At 36.4% G+C, this 20,099-nt stretch overlaps 1 protein-coding gene across 3 annotated transcripts in view; it reads right to left on the reverse strand.

Annotated features, from left to right (window-relative positions):
* AIDA (axin interactor, dorsalization associated) overlaps positions 1-20,099 on the reverse strand; it is a 41,168-nt gene that overhangs the window by 14,171 nt on the left and 6,898 nt on the right. For all 3 annotated transcript variants that reach the window (XM_011929482.1, XM_011929480.1, XM_011929481.1), the window contains 5 exons: positions 17,840-17,909; positions 9,595-9,648; positions 9,174-9,228; positions 3,083-3,146; positions 2,426-2,532 (listed from right to left, as the gene is read on the reverse strand). In XM_011929482.1, the coding sequence (XP_011784872.1) occupies positions 2,426-2,532; positions 3,083-3,146; positions 9,174-9,228; positions 9,595-9,648; positions 17,840-17,909 (350 nt within the window). The remainder of the gene's footprint in view (positions 1-2,425; positions 2,533-3,082; positions 3,147-9,173; positions 9,229-9,594; positions 9,649-17,839; positions 17,910-20,099) is intronic.

Here is a 20,099-nt window from a genome sequence, read left to right on the forward strand (position 1 = left end):
AAAAAAAAAAAAAAAAAGTATCATCTTGCTATTTCAATGAATATAATTTTACAAGTTATTTTTCAATAAGACAGGCCCTGAACAATATTATCCCAAACCAAATATAGTTAATTAAACTATACATACTATTTCTTTTAGGGGGGAAAAAAACTCAGGGACTAGAAGGGTTCAATAATGCATTTGTATCTCTGAAACGAAATATCACAATGCTATATCAGAATACAAATTCAGTTTGGGCTTAATCTTACATAGCAAATGGATTTATGATACAAGTTCCTTTTCAACTGGGCAATCTGAACCCCAGAAAGACCTTAATCTGCCCATTTCATGATTTACATCATCTGCTTCTTGTTTGCTACAGAAGTACAGTAAGCAGGAAAACAACCAAATCAGATAGAAATTTATAGAACTGGAAGCTGCACCAATTACAGTATGTAGTTTGAAAAGGCAATAAAAATTACCAAGTCAGTGAAACAGCAAAATATCTCACCATCTTGGCAATCCTGAAATACCCTATAAAAGCAAGAAAAATATAGCTCTCTCTTCATAAAGTAGATTGGAAATAATGCCCTTGTACCAAAGAAACATTATTAATAAGAGCTACCATTGATTGATAGTGCCTGCAATGTTTCCAATAACCCTGCAGTGTAGGTACTGTTATTCCCATGTAGAGATGATGATAAGAGTAACAGCCACCACTAATATTCAGCATATGAACAATACAGTGCTAAATGGTTTATACTTAGTATCTTGTTAATCTTCACAATAACCTTATGTATGAGTTAGGCACTATCATTATCCCATTTTATAAAGAAACAGAAGTTCAGATTGGTTTAAGACACAGATGCAAAGTCACTCAACTAGTGATTAGCAGAGCCCAGACTCAAAAGCCCATTTATCTGTTGGTCCGAGCCTATATTGTTCCTACTCCAAATGACTCCTCCTCAAGAAGTATTCAAAATACTGGAATATGAATTATGAAGAAAGCTATCTGAACAGCACACAGACTGTATTTAACTACAATGGAAAGCTTCTAGAATCTCTTCTAAAATGCATCACAATATTATAGCAGATTACTATACTTCCTAAAGTAAACTAGTTTATCAGAAATAAAAACTGTACTTTATAAGAACAGAACAGAACAGAACAGAGTAAAGCAGTAATTGGGAGAGGCAAGAAATTTACCCAGGGTGCTTGCCAAGGTTATTTATAGGGAGGGAATATACTCATGGAGAGCTTCCAGAAATAAAAAAGTTTGCCGTATATTCTTTGCTTCCCTAAAACAAGATGGGGAAGAAAGGGCAATTGTTCAGTATCCACTCCCATGGGTCCACTTTTAACCACCACAAATTGATTAATTAAAGAAGTACTTATGGCTGGATGCAATGGCTCATGCCTGTAATCCCAGCACTATGGGAGGCTGAGGCAGGTGGATCACCTGAGGTCAGGAGTTCAAGACCAGCCTGGCCAACATGGCAAAACCCTGTCTCTACCAAAAATACAAAAATTAGCCAGGCGTGGTGGCATGTGCCTATAATCCCAGCTACTCGAGAGGGTGAAATACGAGAATTGCTTGAAACCTGGTAGGCAGAGTTTGCAGTGAGCCGAGACCATGCCACTGCACTCCAGGGCTTAGGTGACAGAACGAGACTCTGTCTCAAAAGAAAACAAAACAGAAGAAGTACTTATGACAGTATACAGAAAAGAATTAACATAGCAGGCCTAAGACTGTTATTCTTAGAAAACCTCCTTGCAAAGTCAGCCCATGGCTGGCATCTGGGATCTTGGATTTGGGGAGGGTTCCCACCATTCCCTGGTAAGAATGGTCACTGTGCCTAAACTGTGTAAACAATATGGTTTGTGCTAAACACCTTGTTTCCTCTGTAGTCTGGAATTTTGGCCTGTGCCAGGCAGAAGGTACCCACATAACCAGTCCCCAATAAAAGCTTTGGGCACTGACTCTAAAGAGCTTCTCTAGTAGACAACATTGTGCATTCCACATACGTTGTCGCAACTTGTTGCATGGGAAATTAAGCACATCTTATGTGACTCTACAGGAAGGGGATTCTTGAAAGCCTGCACCTGATTACCTCCAGACTTTGCCTGTATGGGTTTTCTGTTTGCTGATTTTGTTCTTGCGTTCTCTTGTAATGATTCCTAGCTATGAATACAACTATATAGCGAGCCTTGTGAGTCGTCCTAGGGAATCACTGAACATGGGGATGGTCCTGAGGACCCCTGACACAGAGAGTAAGATAACTTCACACCATACTTATGAAATAGCTACTGCCAATAAAATCTGCCTAAGATTAGCATGAGCTTTAGAGTGGTTGTATTGCCCCACTAGCAAACACCAAAGTAAGTTTCAAACACCCTGACTTTGGATGCAGTTAAGTAATGTTTATTCTTAGTAAGTGATACCTACCGGGAACTCTAGCAGGAAAAGAATCAGGACACCCAGCTCCAGCACCACCCTCTTCTTCATCTTCTTCAAATTCCAAATTCTCTTCTTCACCAGGTGCCAAAATTCTTCTACATGAAAAAGGGCAGAAAAAACAACGAACTGCAAAACTAAATATACTAGAGAAGCCTCACAAATACTCGTTTCCCAGGCAAGATGCTGATATTAAAAAATGCTGATAGGTTGGGTGCGGTGGCTCATGCTTGTAATCCTAGCACTTTGGGAGGCCGAGGTGGGTGGATTGCCTGAGCTCAGGAGTTTGAGACCAGCCTGGGCAACACAGTGAAATCCCGTCTCTACTAAAATACAAAAACATTAGCTGGGCGTGGCACCGTGCACCTGTAATCCCAGTTACTTGGGAAGCTGAGGCAGGAGAATTGCTTGAACCCAGAGGCGGAGGTTGTAGTAAGCCGAGATAGCGCCATTGCACGCCAGCCTGGCTGACAAAGCAAGACTCCATCTCAAAAATAAAATAAAATAAAATAAAATGCTGATATACTGTTATCACTGTTGATGTCAATGACATCAATAATACCAAAGTTGATATTTAAGAAAACCCAGAAATATCTGAAAAAGAGGTATAACATAAAATAAGAAAACAAATATAAATGTTTCTTTTACCTTAATGGGACAGGCTGAACATCAAATGGGAATTCTTTATTATATGTAAGAATATTCTTTAGGACTAGAATAAGAAGATAAAGAAACATGAATTCTTCCATGAAGCAAAATAAAAAATTGTATCTTAAATGACTAATTTTTAATCAATTTTATTATGCATATTAATGTATATTTTTAAATTCCCAGCCTTACCACCATTTGAGAGCTACACAGTACATTTGTCTACTGAAGGTCTTAGCAAAATTAAAATATCCATGGTGCACTCTAGGTACCAGTATCCTCAGAGTAATGTCAGATCTCCAAGAAGAGTAAGTTCCAGAGTCTCAGAGCCCTCATGGAAAATGAATCCTATCTACAAGGTCTTAGGTGAGACATGGGGTACCAGAAAAAGAGAAGGCCTCCTCCTTATAGTACTTTAATTAAAATATCTGAGCCTGAGCAACACAGGGAGACTCCTGTCTCTACAAAATAAAAATAAAAATTAGCCAGGCATGGGGGTGCAGGCCTGTGGTCCCAGCTACTCAGGAGGCTGAGGTAGGAGGATTACTTGAGCCCGGGGGGTCAAGGCTGCAGTGAGCCATGATCATGCCATTGCACTGCAGCCTGGGCAAGAATGATACTCTGTTTAAAAAAAAAAAAAAAAAAAAAGTTGTATAGAAGATGCCCAGTTAGAGATACAGGAGTACATTTTATTTTCAGTCCTGAGAAGATTTCCTCTCAATGTCATCAAACTGGTAGTTTGTAGCAGCAAAGTTATAATTCTCATATTTCTTTTATGATAAAATTTATTATACTGAGTCCTGGCATTCTGAGTCTTAAAAATTATTATAATCAGTCATGCACCACATAATAATGTTTCAGTCAGTGACAGACCACATATGTGACAGTGGTCCCATTAGATTATAATGGAGCTGAAAAATTCCAACTGCCTAGTATATACTATACTTTTTATAGTATATTGTTTACATAGAACTTACTGTACTTACTATATTTTTATCATTATTTTAGAGTGTACTACTTCTACTTATTAAAAAAAAAAGTTAATTTTCTTTTTTTTTTTGAGACAGTCTCACTCCGTCACCCAAGCTAGAGTACAATGGCATGATCTCGGCTCACTGCAACTTCTGCCTCCCAGGTTCAAGTGATTCTCCTGCCTCAGCTTCCCAAGTAGCTAGAATTACAGGCGTGAGCCACCACACCTGACTAATTTTTGTATTTTTATAGAGACAGAGTTTTGCCACATTGGCCAGGCTAGTCTTGAACTCCTGACCTCAGGTGATTGCCTGCGTCAGCCTCCCCCCAAAAAAAGTAAATTATAAAACAGCCTCAGGCAGGTCCTTCAGGAGGTATCCAGAAGAAGGCACTGTTATCATAGGAGATGACAGCTCCATGTGTGTTACTGCCCCAGAAGACCTTCCAGTGGGACAAGATGTGGAGGTGGATGACAGTGATATTGATGATCCTGACCCTGTGTAGGCCTAGGCGAATGTGTGTGTGTTTCTTAGTTGTCAAAAAAAAATAAAAAGTTTAAAACGTAAAAACAAACAAAACTTAAAATAGAAAACATTTATAAAATAAGGACATAAAGAAAAAATATTTTTGTGGCCAGCGCATTGGTTCACACTTATAATTCCAGCACTTTGGGAGGCTAAGGCAGATGGATCACTTGCAGACAGGAGTTTGAGACTAGCCTGGTCAACATAGCGAAACCCTGTCTCTACTAAAAATACAAAAAAATTAGCCAGGCCTAGTGGCACATGCCTGTAATCCCAGCTACTCCAGAGGCTGAGGCATGAGAATTGCCTGAACCCAGGAGATGCAGGTGGCAGTGAGCAGAGATCATGCCACTGCACTCCAGCCTGGTCAACAGAGCCAGACTGTCTCAAAAAAAAAAAAAATATATATATATATATAGAATATATATATATATTTGTACAGTTGTACAAAGTGCTTGTATTTAAGCTAAATGGTATTACAAAAGAGTCAAAAAGTTTTAAAAAGTTGAAGTTAATAAAGTTTATATATAGTAAACTAAAGTTAATTTGTTATTAAAGACAGGACAATTTTTACAATAAATTTAGTTTAGCCTAATTGTACAGTGTTTATAAAGTCTACAGTAGTGTACGATAATGTCCTAGGCCTTCATATCCACTTATCACTCACTCACTGCTCACCCAGAGCAACTTTCAGTCCTGCAAGCTCCATTCACAGTAAGTACCCTATAAAGGTATACCATTTATTATCTTTTATATGTACTTTTACTATCCTTTTTCTACTACGTTACATACATAAAAACTTACCACTGTGTTACCATTGCCTACAGTATTCAGTACAGTAACAGGCTGTAGAGGTTTGTAGCCTAGGAGCAACAGGCTCTACCATCTAGGTTTGTGTAAGTGCACTCTATGATGCTCACACAACGAAATCACCTAAGGCTATATTTCCTTGACTGCATCTCTGTCATTAAGTGACAAATGATTGTATATATACACATAGGTACTTACATATGTATATGCACACATGTACTTCCATATTTATATACACACATTCACAAAGAGGGATTTATCCTGAAGAGAAGTCTTCAAACAATATGGGACCGCCTCCTGTGTTCTGGCTGTGATCAATCTGTATTTCAATGATTACATTCTGGCATGTATACTTAAAGAAAGGCATCTTACAATTCTAGCTACCTCTGAAGGGTACTGTAAGTATGTAATTCAGCTTCATTTCTGGCCTTATGGGTGCCCAGTAACTACCCGTGCTTACATTAAAGTGAATTCATGGCGTTACCTGGAAGACCTAAAAGGCTTCCACGACTTTGTATTCAATTTATTCAATCTTTAATTTTGGAGTTCTGCAGTTTAGAGCTAAAATGGTTGTGGCATATTGGCATCCCAAAGGAGGAAAACCAGAGACTGCACGTTGCAATTCCATGACTTCCTCCAACATTCCTTCATCTTCTTCTTTTATATATATAATCTATACCTGTATATATATATAATCTTATATATAATCTATACTCTTCACACATATAATCTACACCTTCTTATATAATCTTATATACATAATCCATAGTATATTCATTCTTATATATGTAATGTATACCAAACCCTCCAGTGAGAAAGAACTCTGAGGCTTGTGTCTATATTCTCATTCATTCTCTTTCTTTCTTCTTCTCAACAAATACGGATTGAGTGCCTATAATGTTCCAGTCACTGATTTAGGTGCTAAAGAGAACAGTGATCAAGACAGAGAGTCTTTGCCCTCATATATGGATCTCAGACTCTCATCAGAAAAAGCAATAAGCCAATAAGTAAGATAATGTAACTGTGATTAGTGTTATAAAGGACACAAACAGGATGAGTGTGCAAATGGATTAAGTAGAGAAGGAAAACTTTAGCTAAGGTCGTCAGGGTAAGCCTTTCAAAACTAAATTATTAGAAGACATTTGAGCCGTGACCTAGGATGAGAGGCACCATCTGTAGGCAGCTGTAGGGAAAGGGCTTCCCAGGAATCAGCCTGGAGCAACAACAAAGGCTCTGAGGCAGAAACTAGTCAGGCTTGTTCAAGGAATAGAATCAACTGTATAGCAGAAGTTTGATAAGCAAGGCAGAAGTGTCAGAAGACGAAAGCTGGAAGGTTTGAAATCAAATCCTAGCCCAAGAATTATGCCAATAACTTGAACATTCACATAGCCACTCTGAATCTCAGTTTCCTCAATTCTACAATGAGAACATTTCCTCAGAGTCTGTTATGAGAATTAAAATCATGAAATTACATAGAAAAATTTAAAGTACAAGTATAAACCTACATTACGATACAACTCATTCTCTATCACTATTCAGCTGACTAGAATCCTTGCATTTCAGATCTCACTAAAAAGCACTTTTTTAAAAAAATTATAAGAACATCCTTTCTAAACTTTGTACATGATAGCTCATTGTGAGTAAATGATAACTTCAACTCAATAAATATCAATTAATCACTAACATAATATTGTATTAGATACTAAGAATGGGAAAGGCGAACAGGTGACAAAAAAGACCATGTGTCCTTCCTATCAGAAACAAAAACGTACGGTAATATTTTAATAATAAAATGGGGGGAAAATCATCCTTTAATTTGTGTAAAACACGAATAAAAAAGTTGAAAACTATATCAGTTACTAGGAATATCTTCCATTTGTATTGCAATAGAAGAATTAAACAGTATTTTCTTAGGTATCAATGCTTTGAAAAGGAAATGTTTGTTTTGGCATAATAACCTTTTATTATTTTGTTTTTGCAAGTGTAGAGTGTATCAAATATTTAATTTACGTGGATAATTTTGGAAGCAAAAACAGATCCTTTCTTATTTTCTGTAGAATAGGTTTCCATTTTCATCAATTATAGAATAACAGGGATTCTAATGTCCTTTAAAAACAGGATTTACCTTAAACTTTACATAGGGTTTTCCTTCCACTAGTACTAGTAATTATACTTTAGGAGGATGCAGAGAAGAGGAGAGGTAAGTTTATAATTTCATGTAAGGTATTAAATGAACACAAAGCACATCATGGGCTGGGGACTCACTGGTTCATTCAGTAGACTCTACACAATGAGGACCTCTGAATGGCAGATGCAGGGACGTACCCTACTAGTAAAAACTGCAGTCCCAGCCTGCTCTCACAGAACATGGACCTGCCACCCTCCTATAGCTTACACTCTAGAAATGGCACACACACGCAAATACCAACATGTGTTCTCTTTGCCACTGACTTGTTTCATTTTTGTGGTAGGCAAAATGGGTACCTGTTCCCATCTGAAAGATTCTTTTCTAATGAGAGAAGTTTCCCTGAAGACATTCAATTCTATTCAATGTAACAAAATTTGCCATGCCCATACTACAAACAAAGCATTGAATTAGGCTCTGTGGGAAAAATACAAAGGCTATTCACAATCTCTCTGAGGAGTGAAACAAATACAGGACAAACAATGAAGATGGATATAAAAAGTGTTACTATAAAAGATAGGAAGCCGCGTTTAATATGGCTAGAGGAACAGAGAAAGACGGGACATCTGAGAGACTTTGAAGGACGAATTTATGGAAGGGAATTTTACAGGGTCATGAAGAGATATGTTTGAGTAAGAAGTAGTATGTGACTGAGGATTATTATAAGCAAATTAAATGTATTTTCACAATCAGTATGAATTTCAGACATGATTTTCAAGAGATTTTTTAAAACTCTGAAGAATACATTAGCAAAACCAACCAATCTAGTTCAACATAATGCAAGTTACAGTCATTAATTTTCCTTAGAAGAGGCTACTAAGGGTTGAAGTAAAACAGCAAATCATTTCAGCTTTGTTCAACTATAAAGTGAGAGAACTCCACTATATGACTCTTAAAACTCCTTTCTGTTCTAAAATGCTATGATTTTATGATTCCTTGCTTAGAAATTTGACTTAGATGGATAAATAAACTCTATTTACATGAAAATGTTAAGATGTGCAATCTTGTCTCAACGAAAAATGAGAATATTGACTTAGATTCATTTAGTTTTATATTCAACTCTTGTGCATTTACCCATATTGCAAAGAACATTCATCCGAACTAGCAAAAAAGCTTTACATGGCAGCACACTAACCACCAAAATATTTGAAGAAATTATTTACTTCAAAAAAGTTTTAAAGAGAAAGGAAAATGAAGACAACAAAAAAATATTTTGCAGAGCAACTCCAACAGCTGGACTGTAGTTTTCAATGACATGTAGTGTAAATGGGCATCAATGACTAAAGCTTTACTTTCTCCACTAGATGCTGCTGCAAATGTTTACCAAAGTAACTGTGGTTTTATTAAAGTGAGCAAGACAAAATAAAGGCTAATACACACTTAGATGAGGTACAACCTCATATATTCTATAGCGAAGATAAAATCCAAAAAATAATTACTATAAATGTTACAGAAGTAACAAAAGCACCCAAAAAAAATCACATAGGACTAGATATTAACAGAAATAAATCAAATCAGAATCTTTGTTAAATAGCCTTAACATCTATAATAGATTAATTTTCCAAAGGAGTATCACAAAAAAATATAAACTTAAACTTACTTGGTTCTAGCTTCTTCAGGTCCTCCAGTTTAAATTCTTCTTGAGACTGTGTGGACTAAATTTAAAATAAGCATATTACATCTTTTCACTACAAAGATTTCACTGCACCCTGTCTTTTAAGCGGCAAGAACCAAATATTCAAAAGGAATCTATTTCTTGCTTTCAAGGTAGAAAATGAAAAGTCCCAAACTGGTTTTTGTTTATTTTTGGAACACTCAGGCCAAAAACAACAGAAAAAACTGAAGTCATATATTTTATTTTACAATGTACAAAACATGAACTAAAAAAGTATGAATTTAATATACGTTGTTATAAAACACTTCTGAGACAATACTGCTTTTGAAATGAATGTCTAATGTTTTATGAGAATAATGCAGAATAATTTATTTTCCTTATATAAGAGAGGAGAAAAACTCCTTACCTGTAAAGCTGCACTTCGCAATTCCAAGCATGTTGCAATTTTGCCTATGGTTTTCTGTAGAGGAATAGACAAAGCTATAAATACCAAAATTATCATAATTGTTAGTTCAAATCATCAAGTTAATTTTTATTAATAAAAGATCCATAATTCTCTTAAATAAGTTAAACTTTACTTCTTTCTGGCATCTTTCAGACTTCAGAGAAAAGAAATAAGAGGCAAAGGGTTGGGATGAGGGAGAGAAGGTGAGTATATATTCTCCCCCGACCTAATGTGCCACAATTAATTCTAACTCAAGTTTGCTTTGATGACAGCTGTAGATATGATTTGAAGAGCTGCCTGGTATCTTCTGTTCCAAGCTTCACCTTTTCTTCTCCATAAAGCCTAAAATTCACCTTTTAAAAGGCTTAAAAATATCTGAAAGTTAGCACAATGGTATAACTAATTTAATTTTGACCTAAGTCCAACACCAACTTGTTTAATTAAATACATAGGCAACACTAAGCAAAACTGATATTGTGATAAACGGTGATAAATTTTATAGTTGGATCTGTTTTATATAACATGAGCTGTAAAATGGATATTAATGATAGGGCATAGATAGCGTTTGCCTTTAATAAGCTCATGTTGTATTAGGAGAGATAAAACAAATACAGAATCATTATAAGAGAAAGCAAACATTTGATTGTATGAGCTTTAGCAAGATATGCCATTATATGACCTAAAGAAACAGAACAAGATCTGTATTAGGAATCAAGCCCCAATGACCAGGAGGATTTCTAAAATTAAAGAGTTTAGAAAATTGTCATGGTTCAATTGTCTCAAGTCTCAAACTGAAAGCAGAAGGAAAGTAAAGTTAGGAGAAGTGGGCTGTCATTCTGAGGTGGACCTCCAATAACTAGCTGAAGAATCTGTCATTACTTTAGCAGTAATTACACAGAAGGGTTTTTGTTTGTTTGTTTTTTGTTTTTTTAAAACTCTTTCAGATCTGCCCTTTAAGAAGACTACTGTGGCCAGGTGTGGTGGCGCACGCCTGTAATCCCAGCACTTTGGGACTCCGAGGCAGGCAGATTACTTGAGGTCAGGGGTTCAAGAACAGCCTGGCCAACATGGTGACTGTCTCCACTAAAAATACAAAAAATTAGCCAGGTATGGTTGCATATGCCTGTAATCCCAGCTACTGGGAAGGCTGAGGCAAGAGAATCACCTGAACCTGGGAGGTGGAGGTTGCAGTGAGCTGAAATCACGCCACTGCACTCCAGCCTGGGTGACAGAGTGAGACTCCATCTCAAAAAAAAAAGAACACTATTGTAATAAAAGTATACATAGGTTGAAGTAGGAAAGGGCAAAGATTAAAGGCAAAATCAATCAGGTTATTTCAATTGTCCAGGTAAATAGTAATCAGAACAAAAATAGGAATAACTAGGGTGGAAATTAAAGGGAGATTCATACAAGAAACATATATCAGGGCAGGCAGTTGAATTATGTCCATTAAGGCTTTTAAGTCCTTCCAAAAGAGATGCTTCTTAAGTTTTTATTAGGAATAAATCCAGATCATAAAAGTATTTATGTACAATGTCTGCAATGCCTACACAATGAATATTCTGGGAAGGAAAAAAGCATGTTTTTCTAAATGTATTGATAACTTGCAAAAGTTTAGTAAATTGGGCTTGGTGGTTTTCTCTTTTATCAATTTTCTTTGGAAGGTGAATAAGGAGCAAAGATGAGTAACAAGTGCTGTCCTGGCCCCAGCACTTATGCAAGTGGGCACTACATAACTACTGCATGTACAATAAACGGCTGATACAACGACTCACAAAATAAACCACTATTGAGCAAGATATCACTCGATGCCGAAGAACAAGTGACAATATTGAACCATCTCCAATCTCTAAAAATTATTTTTAATCCCAGTACAAGAGTTTAGAAGATGTCCACTTTTATTCTGAAAACTTAAAGATTACATCTGAAAATTACATTTATATATGGCAACTACAAAAGATTTCATGATATTCATAGATTTATTCACTCTCAAACTGTTGCATAAAAACCAGCAATAGTCTTTTCTACATAGAATCCAACATCCTCAAATTATTGTTATTCAAACACACCACTCAATTCTAACACAACTGGTAAATAATTCTAAACATAAATATAACAGTAATAGTGATGGCTAACAACTACTGAAAACTTAGTAAGTGACAGGCTCTCCTAAGTGATTTACAAACATTAATTCATTTAATCCTCACTATAACTCTGTGAGTTAGATACAACCATTTTAAAAGTGTGAAAACTGAAGCACAGGGAGGTTAAGTAACTTGCCCTAGGCATCAATGCCTTCTCCCATACAAGTATTAATCAGGACCAACCCTGCTTAGCCTCCGAGATCAGATGAGATTGGGCACATTCAGGGTGGTATGGTGGCAGACCAGCAATGCCTTCTATGCAATACAGCAATATATACAACAAAACAATATTTCTATATCAATACCATTTAGCTATACTTTTACGTTCTTTGAAAACTGATTTTTAAAAAGAATTTTGTCTGTATTAAGCGAGATATGTCAATTACTAAGTCTTTTAAAGCATTACTTTCTTTTCCTTTCTTTACTATAAAATCCATGTGATTTCATGCTTTTAACATTTAAGGTAAAATGCTGTAGTTTAACAACTATGAGTCCACTAATAAACTATTTTAAATTTAAACATTTCTTGAAGCAGAAGCAACAGTTTTTTTGTTGTTGTTGTTATTTGTTTGTTTTTAATATACGGAGTCTCGCTCTGTTGCCCAGGCTGGAGTGCAGTGGCACCATCTCGGCTCTCTGCAACCTCTGCCTCCCAGGCTCAAGCGATTCTCCTGCCTCAGCCTCCCGAGTAGCTGGGATTACAGGCACCTACCACAGCGCCCAGCTAATTTTTGTATTTTTATTAGAGACGGGGTTTCACCATGTGGCCAGGCTGGTCTTGAACTCCTGACCTTAGGTGATTTGCCCACCTCGGCCTCCCAGTACTACAGGCATGAGCCACTGCACCCGGTTGCAACAGTTTTTTATACAGAAATCTACTGAACTATGGCAAAATACCTCCATAGGCATTATTCATAACTATTTTAAGGAACCACACCCAACCTCAGTATTTAAAAAGGAATAGAACACTATCATTTTGGCTACAGCATTAACTTCTAAAACATATAGAATGTATTGAGATCAAAATCAAGCGCTTGCTACTATAATTGTTTCACTTAGAAACAGATGACTCAGAAAAATGATTAAGAAGCACAAGTTCACATAGAGTATATGTACTGACAATTAAAACTTGAATTATTAGCACTCAAATTAACTGCTCATATCCAATATGGTATAAAAATGGAAAATGCTTTCATTTTCAAAATATTGGCGATTGTGATTGCTAGGAAAATTGACAGCTCAAAAGATCAGTTAAAGGAAAAGATGGAATAGAAATGGACAATTAAAGAGCTAAGTTAATTTTGCTAAAATGTCTTCAATCTGTGTAAGAAAAAATAGGTTTAAAAAATACACATAAGGTAGAATGGTCTCACTTAATCCAGACTTAATTTTTTAGATTCAAACAGCCAGTAATCTACTGTCTAGCTGGGAGCTGGAGGTGGTTAGGGTAGAACTGGGGGGGAAGAGATTAGGGTAAGGGTGAAAAGGAGAGCCTTATAAAATATAAAACAAGCATATACTGCTGGAATTCTTATTACCACCAAATTTGACTCAAAACAGGGAAATGCTTTCTAAGCATCATGAGACAGGATATTCTATTCTGTCCAGAAACTTACTTGAGAAAATGTACTACACCAAAGTCAGGAATTCAGTGGAATGAAAGCTTTTGGCAGCTATTCGTTGGTTACTAAACCCAGTTGTTATAATGACAACACTATCAGGAACTGAAACGAAAGCTAAGTGAACTAATCATAAAAGAGGACCAAATAAGTGTCATGAATTTTACACCAGAAATTGCCGAGAATATTAAGAATAAAAAAATGAAGTTTTCATACTATTTATCACCAATTAATAAAGTTTAGAGATCAGTAGTTCTGCTTTAGAGCTCATTAGACTTAAAATAAATATCGTGAAAATCAATGTAAGTTATTCTCTCAAAAATGAGAATGTATCCAAAAAATCAGAATTAGTCTTGTCTTAAGTAACAATCACATGCGAATAAATATCAACACCTAAGACACAGAATAGCATTTATTCATCAATTTTTTTTTTTTTTTGAGACGGAGTTTCACTCTTGTTGCCTAGGCAGGAGTGCAGTGATGTGATTTCGGCTCACTGCAACCTCTGCCTCCCGGATTCAAGCAATTCTCCTGCCTCAGTCTCCCAAGTAGCTGGGATTACAAGCATGTCTCACCACGCCCAGCTAATTTTGTATTTTTAGTAGAAACGGGGTTTCTCCGTGTTGGTCAGGCTGGTCTCAAACCCTAGACCTCAGGTGATCTGCCTGCCTCGGTCTCCCAAATTGCTGGGATTACAGGCGTAAACCACCATGCCTGGCCCACAAACATTTTTAAGAGCTCACTGTGTGCTAGATAGTACCAAGTTTCATTTAAAAAGCACTTTAAAAATATGGTTTTTGTTTGTTTGTTTGTTTTGAGAGGGAGTCTCACTCTGTCGCCCAGGCTGGAGTGCAGTGGCCTGATCTGGGCTCACTGCAAGCTCCGCCTCCCGGGTTCTCGCCATTCTGTTGCCTCAGCCTCCCGAGTAGCTGCGACTACAGGCGCCCGCCACCACGTCCGGCTAATCTTTTGTATTTTCGGTAGAGACGGGGTTTCACTGTGTTAGCCAGGATGGTCTCGATCTCCTGACCTCATGATCCGCCTGACTCGGCTTCCCAAAGTGCTGCAATTATAGGCGTGAGCCACCCTGCCTGGCCAAAGTATGTTGTTTTTTTTTAATCTTCTTTCAAAGTTGTACAAACTATTGAATGGTTGGCATAATTCTAAGATTTGTCACTGCTACAAAAACACTAAAAATAGTAAAAGCATAAAAATTCCAATTCAAGAAAGAACAATTTTGCTTAGCATAATGTAAAGAACATTCTCCATGTTCTTCTTTTGAAGAAAACACAATTGAGTTTTTTCTCCTTTGGCTTGCATGCTAGGTCTGGCATTTAATTAATTTTGCAGATCCAACAGTTTATATCAAAATTTCCCATAATATGTTTCAGAACACTAAACTCAATGAAATGTTCTTTGAAGGGAGAGGGAGACTTCCAAAAGCAAATAAATTTTAAAATACTACATGCCCAAACTCTTTAAAATATTCAACATACACATGTGCATACTAAAGGTCGCAAGAAGTCACGAACTCTATCTGTTCAAATAACATCTATTAATTTTTCGGAACCAATGTTCCCCAGAATACACCTGGAAGATCTCTGTTTTCTAATTATTTATTAATTTAGAGCCTCTGATAACTTCTTCCTTATGTGACATTGAAATAAGGCCTACATGTCAGCATGACTTTTTTTGGCCCACTGTGAATGTTTTACTTGCATTTTTAAAGAAAATTAAACTTTTGAAGTCATACAACTTGCCTTATATTCACAATGCAATATACAGTGATTTGGGGTTCCTTATCCAAGCCCAGAGAATAGGCAGGCAGGCACAAGCTCTCTCTGTAGTCTCAACTGGCAGCCACAAATGCCTCCTAGGCAGGTATCATAAATAATAAACGCCTCTGAAATCAGGCCTCTAGTAAAGAAGGAGGTGCAGAACACTTCAAAGTCAAGGACATAAGATTCAGGGATACTCTGAAGATCATTTAGAGTTCTCTAGTCCCTCATTTCATACATAAGAAAATTAAGGCCATAGCCAGAGCAAAAGCAAGACTCCCAATCTTCTGATTCCAGGTCTCAGCTCTGTCCTCTAAGTCATGCTGCCTCCTGTGGCCAAAAATACAGTGGTCATGTGGCTGCTAAGGAAAAGCTATAAATGTAAGACTAAATAGCATTATCAAACAGCAGCTTCCGCCTTAGAAAGTTAAAGAAAATTAAGAAAAAGTTAATTTTTTCCTCATTAGTCTAATCATTATATGATAGGCTCATTTCTTGATTTTTTTTTTTTTTTGAGACGGGGTCTCACTGTGTCACCCAGGCAGGAGTACAGTAGCATGATCTCAGCTCACTGCAATCTCTGCCTCCCGAGTTCAAGTGATCCTCCCACCTTAGCCTCCCAAGTAGCTGGAACTACAGGCTTACACCACCACGCCTATCTAATTTTTGTATTTTCAGTAGAGATGGGGTTTCACCATGTTGCCCAGGCTGGTCTTGAACTCCTGGGCTCAAAGAATCCTCCCAACTCAACCTCCCAAAGTGCTAAGATTATAAACATGTGGCACCATGCCCAGCGGTATTTTTTTTTAAATATATTTTTTAGTGTCTTTTAGGTCAAATCACTTAATATTTGAGGTCATGTGGCTCATACATCCTATACCTCAGTGTTGGAAACAGGATGTAAGTAACTCAAACAGGTGATTAAAGATTAAACATTTTTTAATTCCCTGAGTTTTCATTCTGTTTCCATATTCATAACACATTCTGATAGCTATTAATTTATATATGTGGCTATCTGATATTCTGTTTATCAAAATTTAGGTACCGTAACTCCCAATTCTGTGATGCCAGCTGATCATTTCCTAATCAATTCCTAGAGAAATTTCAGATTTTACAGAGGCTCCTTTCCTTAAGCTAATCAGTCATTTCTGCTGTGGTCATTATTTTCCAGGGCTAAAATCCTAAGACTCCTAATATCTACTGTGCATACTAGGAATTACTAAGAAAAAAATATATTCTTTTTTTTTTAAATTTATTTATTTTCAAGACAAGAGTCTTGCTCTGGCTGTTGCTCAGGCTGGAGTGCAGTGGTCCTATCTCGGCTCATTGCAACCTCTGCCTCCTGGGTTCAAGTGATTCTCTTGCTTCAGCCTCCCTAGTAGCTGGGATTACAGGCACGCACCACTACACCTGGCTAATTTTTGTATTTTTAGTAGTGACGGGGTTTCACCATTTTGGCCAGGCTGTTCTCAAACTCCTGACCTCAAGTGATCTGCCCACCTTGCCCTCCCAAAGTGCTGGGATTACAGGCGTGAGCTACTGTATCCGGCCAAAAGAAAAAAAAAAAATTCTTTTAAATTGTAGTATTTTTTTTTTAAAATACCAAATTAAAAAGTACATTAGATAAAGTAGATCCTAAATATTTTTAAAATGCAAATATACAAACTTGTGTAAGAAATATGGCTAACCCTAATCTTTAGGGGCTTCTTCTTCCCAAACTCCTATAAGTAAGAATCAAATGAACATAGATGAATAGAGTAAAATGAATGTTGTTAGGCTTACTGTAAAAGTGTGCAAAAAATCATTACCACTCCCTCTGTACAGAAAGAATAAGTAAGAACAAATTAAGTCATCATAGTTTTCACACTTTTCTTAGGAGATGGGGGATAGACTGACAATTTTTTTTTCATTATCTACAAGATTAAACATTGACTTAACACTAGATACTCTGAGCCAAGAGAAAATGGGAGTTGTTTCCTCCCATTTCTTCTCTTTTAAAACTTCAGTCGCCCATTTTTCATAATAACTAACAGTTTAGAGACTCAACTTGACACACAAAAAATTTAATTCAAGGAGAAAAGGCACGATTGAAACATTTTGCAACCTTATGCATTTATTTTGCAGATGGATTTTTATGCCAAATTCTTGACTTGAACTAATTTTTTTCAGTGGAGAGGTGTTGTGGTTTGTCCTGGTCTTTTGTTTTTTGTGTGTATTTGTTTGTTCTGAGAGGAGGTAGATAGGAGTTACGAAAGTTCAGAATCAAATAAGTGTTGAGGTGGAATGCAACTACCCACAATCTTTCTATTTTCCCAAGGACTCTAGACACACTCCAGTCTCTAGGTTCCCCCAATCTTCACCAAAGTGTGGACTGGGTTCTCCCGCTCTTCAGCAAAAGCATGGATGGTCTCCACTAAAGTTAAGCAAAGTTAAGAAAAGCCTAAATGGCTGAGTACAACAATTTTATTGCTTTAAAGTGGTAAGTCATATGGTATCTCTAAATAATCACTTAATGTTAGGCAAAGCATAATCAGTATCATTCTTTTTACTTCAGTACAACAGTTTTTTGTTTTTGTTTTGTTGTTTTTTGTTTTGCTTAAAGAACTCAAAAGACAAAACACTTTTTGTTTGGAATCTGATATACCTACAGATTATTTTATGGTACCTTTTGTTCTTCTGTGAATTCAGAATTATTGTGTTGAGCTTGGGCCTCTTTTTGGAGATGTCTTGCTAATCTGTAAGAAGAAAACATGTTCTTTAGAATGCAAGAAAAGCAAACTACTGCAACAAAGTGTAACAATTTAAAGCTTTTTAACAATGTGAAGTACAATTATATCTTGTCCTGTTTTTAAAATATAAATCTACATTGAGAATCAAACTCTTCTAAAAAAAAAAAACAAACTCTCTATACAATGATGATGAAAGTAAGACACAATATTTTTCATACCATTTCACTGGGACAAACTTCAGCTCTAGGCAGTAAAAATGAGCTGGAAAGAATCTCAAAGGGCATCTAATCCAACTTTCTTTAGTATGCGTGACTTTATTCTATAATAAGCCAATAAGTAGTTGTCCAGATTCTGCTTAAACACTTCCAGAGAACACCAGTGATAATACTAACCAGAGATACTGTATCAGTCTATCATTAATTTGGTAGTAAAATTAGTCCTAACCCAAATTACAGCAATGACAAAGTGGTAATAATCCATTCTACTATCAATATATACTTTTGAAAACATGTTTTCATGGAAAATAAAGAAAATTCTCCACCAATCAGCAACAGATATCAGTCTGTCCAATTATCATTACACTTTAAAATAGCAGCTAGGCCTTGCATGAGTTTTTAATGGATGGATCTATATTATTAGTCCAAGCTCAACAATGAGGACTCAAAGCTACTTCTGAGACAGCAAAAAACCCGTACAGTTCAGTTTGTAAAAGTCAATCCCCTTACAAACTAAACTATAAAACTATGGTTTCAACTACACAAAGACCAATTTTGGGCAAAGGATTTGAATAGACAGCTCTCCAAAGAAGACATAAAATGGTCAATAAACACAGGAAAAGATGATTAACATTACTAGTCATTAGGAAAACGCAGATCAAAGTCACAATAAGATATCACTTCATACCCACTAGAATGAGTACAATTTTTTTAAAAAATGAAACTACATCCTTATGGGGGAAAGAGAGAGAAGATAACAGGTACTGACAGGATGTGAAAAACTGGAACCCTCAGATATTGCTGGTAGGAATGTAAAATGGTACCAGCCACTGTGGAAAACAATTTGGTCATTCCTCAGAAAGTTAAATACAGTTACTGTATGACCCAGCAATTTCAAAATCCTAGGTATATATCCAAGAGAACTGAAAAATATGTTTACACAAAAAAAACTGAACATAAATGTACAGCCAAAAAGTGAAAATAACCAAAATGTCCATCAACTGATGAATGGATAAACATTTGTGGTATATCCATTCAATGGAAAATTATTCAGTCAAAAAGAGGAATGAAGTACTACTAACATGTGTAACACAGATGAACTTCAAAAACATTATGCTAAATGAAAAAAGCCAGATGCAAAAGATTATACGTTATATGATTCCATTTATATGAAATGTCCAGACCAGATCAATCCACAGAGACAAAAAGCAGATTAGTGGTGGCCAGGAGATGAGGGAACTGAGAGTAACTGATACCAAGTATGGGGTTTCTTTTGGGAGTGATGGGAATGTTCAGGAATTAGACAGTGGAAATGGTTGCACAACACTGTGAATACACTAAAAACCATGGAATTGTATGCTTTAAACTGGTGAGTTTCATGTGATGTGATATTTATCTCAATTTCTAAAAAATATAGGGGAAAAACCTAGCAAAAGAATTTGAAAATTAAACTCCCAAACATACTATGTAGTACTCTGTGTGGGCAATAGGAACAGGAATACAAAGGGTAGCAAGTGCTAGATTTTCTACCAAGCCAATTGCAGAAGAGAGTTTATGTTTCCAAATAAAATGTACTAGATGGGAGTTCTGTGCAATCATGTCTTTAAAGATAAGGCATAAAGTACCTTATTCTTCCTGGCCTCTATCCAATTTATGAAAGGTTTGCATCCTCCTTAACATAAAGCAGAATTAGCCACAAAAAAAACTTAATATTTGCAAGATAGCTCCACTGTGTTACTTAGTTGAACTGCTTCCATTCATTTATTTATTTTCTCCCAAAGCTGGAAGCCTCATATTTTCCCTAAAATGTCATTCATAGACTCACTTTTTGTGTGTTCTGTACAGGAAAAGGTACAAATAGAAACAACATAGCCATTGTCTTTGTTCTGTACTTGGTTTCTTTTCTAACTCTTACTGGCTTACCACCTGCATGGAGTACTCTCAAGGAATCCATACTCTGTATCCTTAACAACATCAACTA

Source organism: Colobus angolensis, unplaced genomic scaffold, assembly GCF_000951035.1.
Source record: "Colobus angolensis palliatus isolate OR3802 unplaced genomic scaffold, Cang.pa_1.0 Scaffold81, whole genome shotgun sequence".
Lineage (NCBI taxonomy): Eukaryota > Metazoa > Chordata > Mammalia > Primates > Cercopithecidae > Colobus > Colobus angolensis.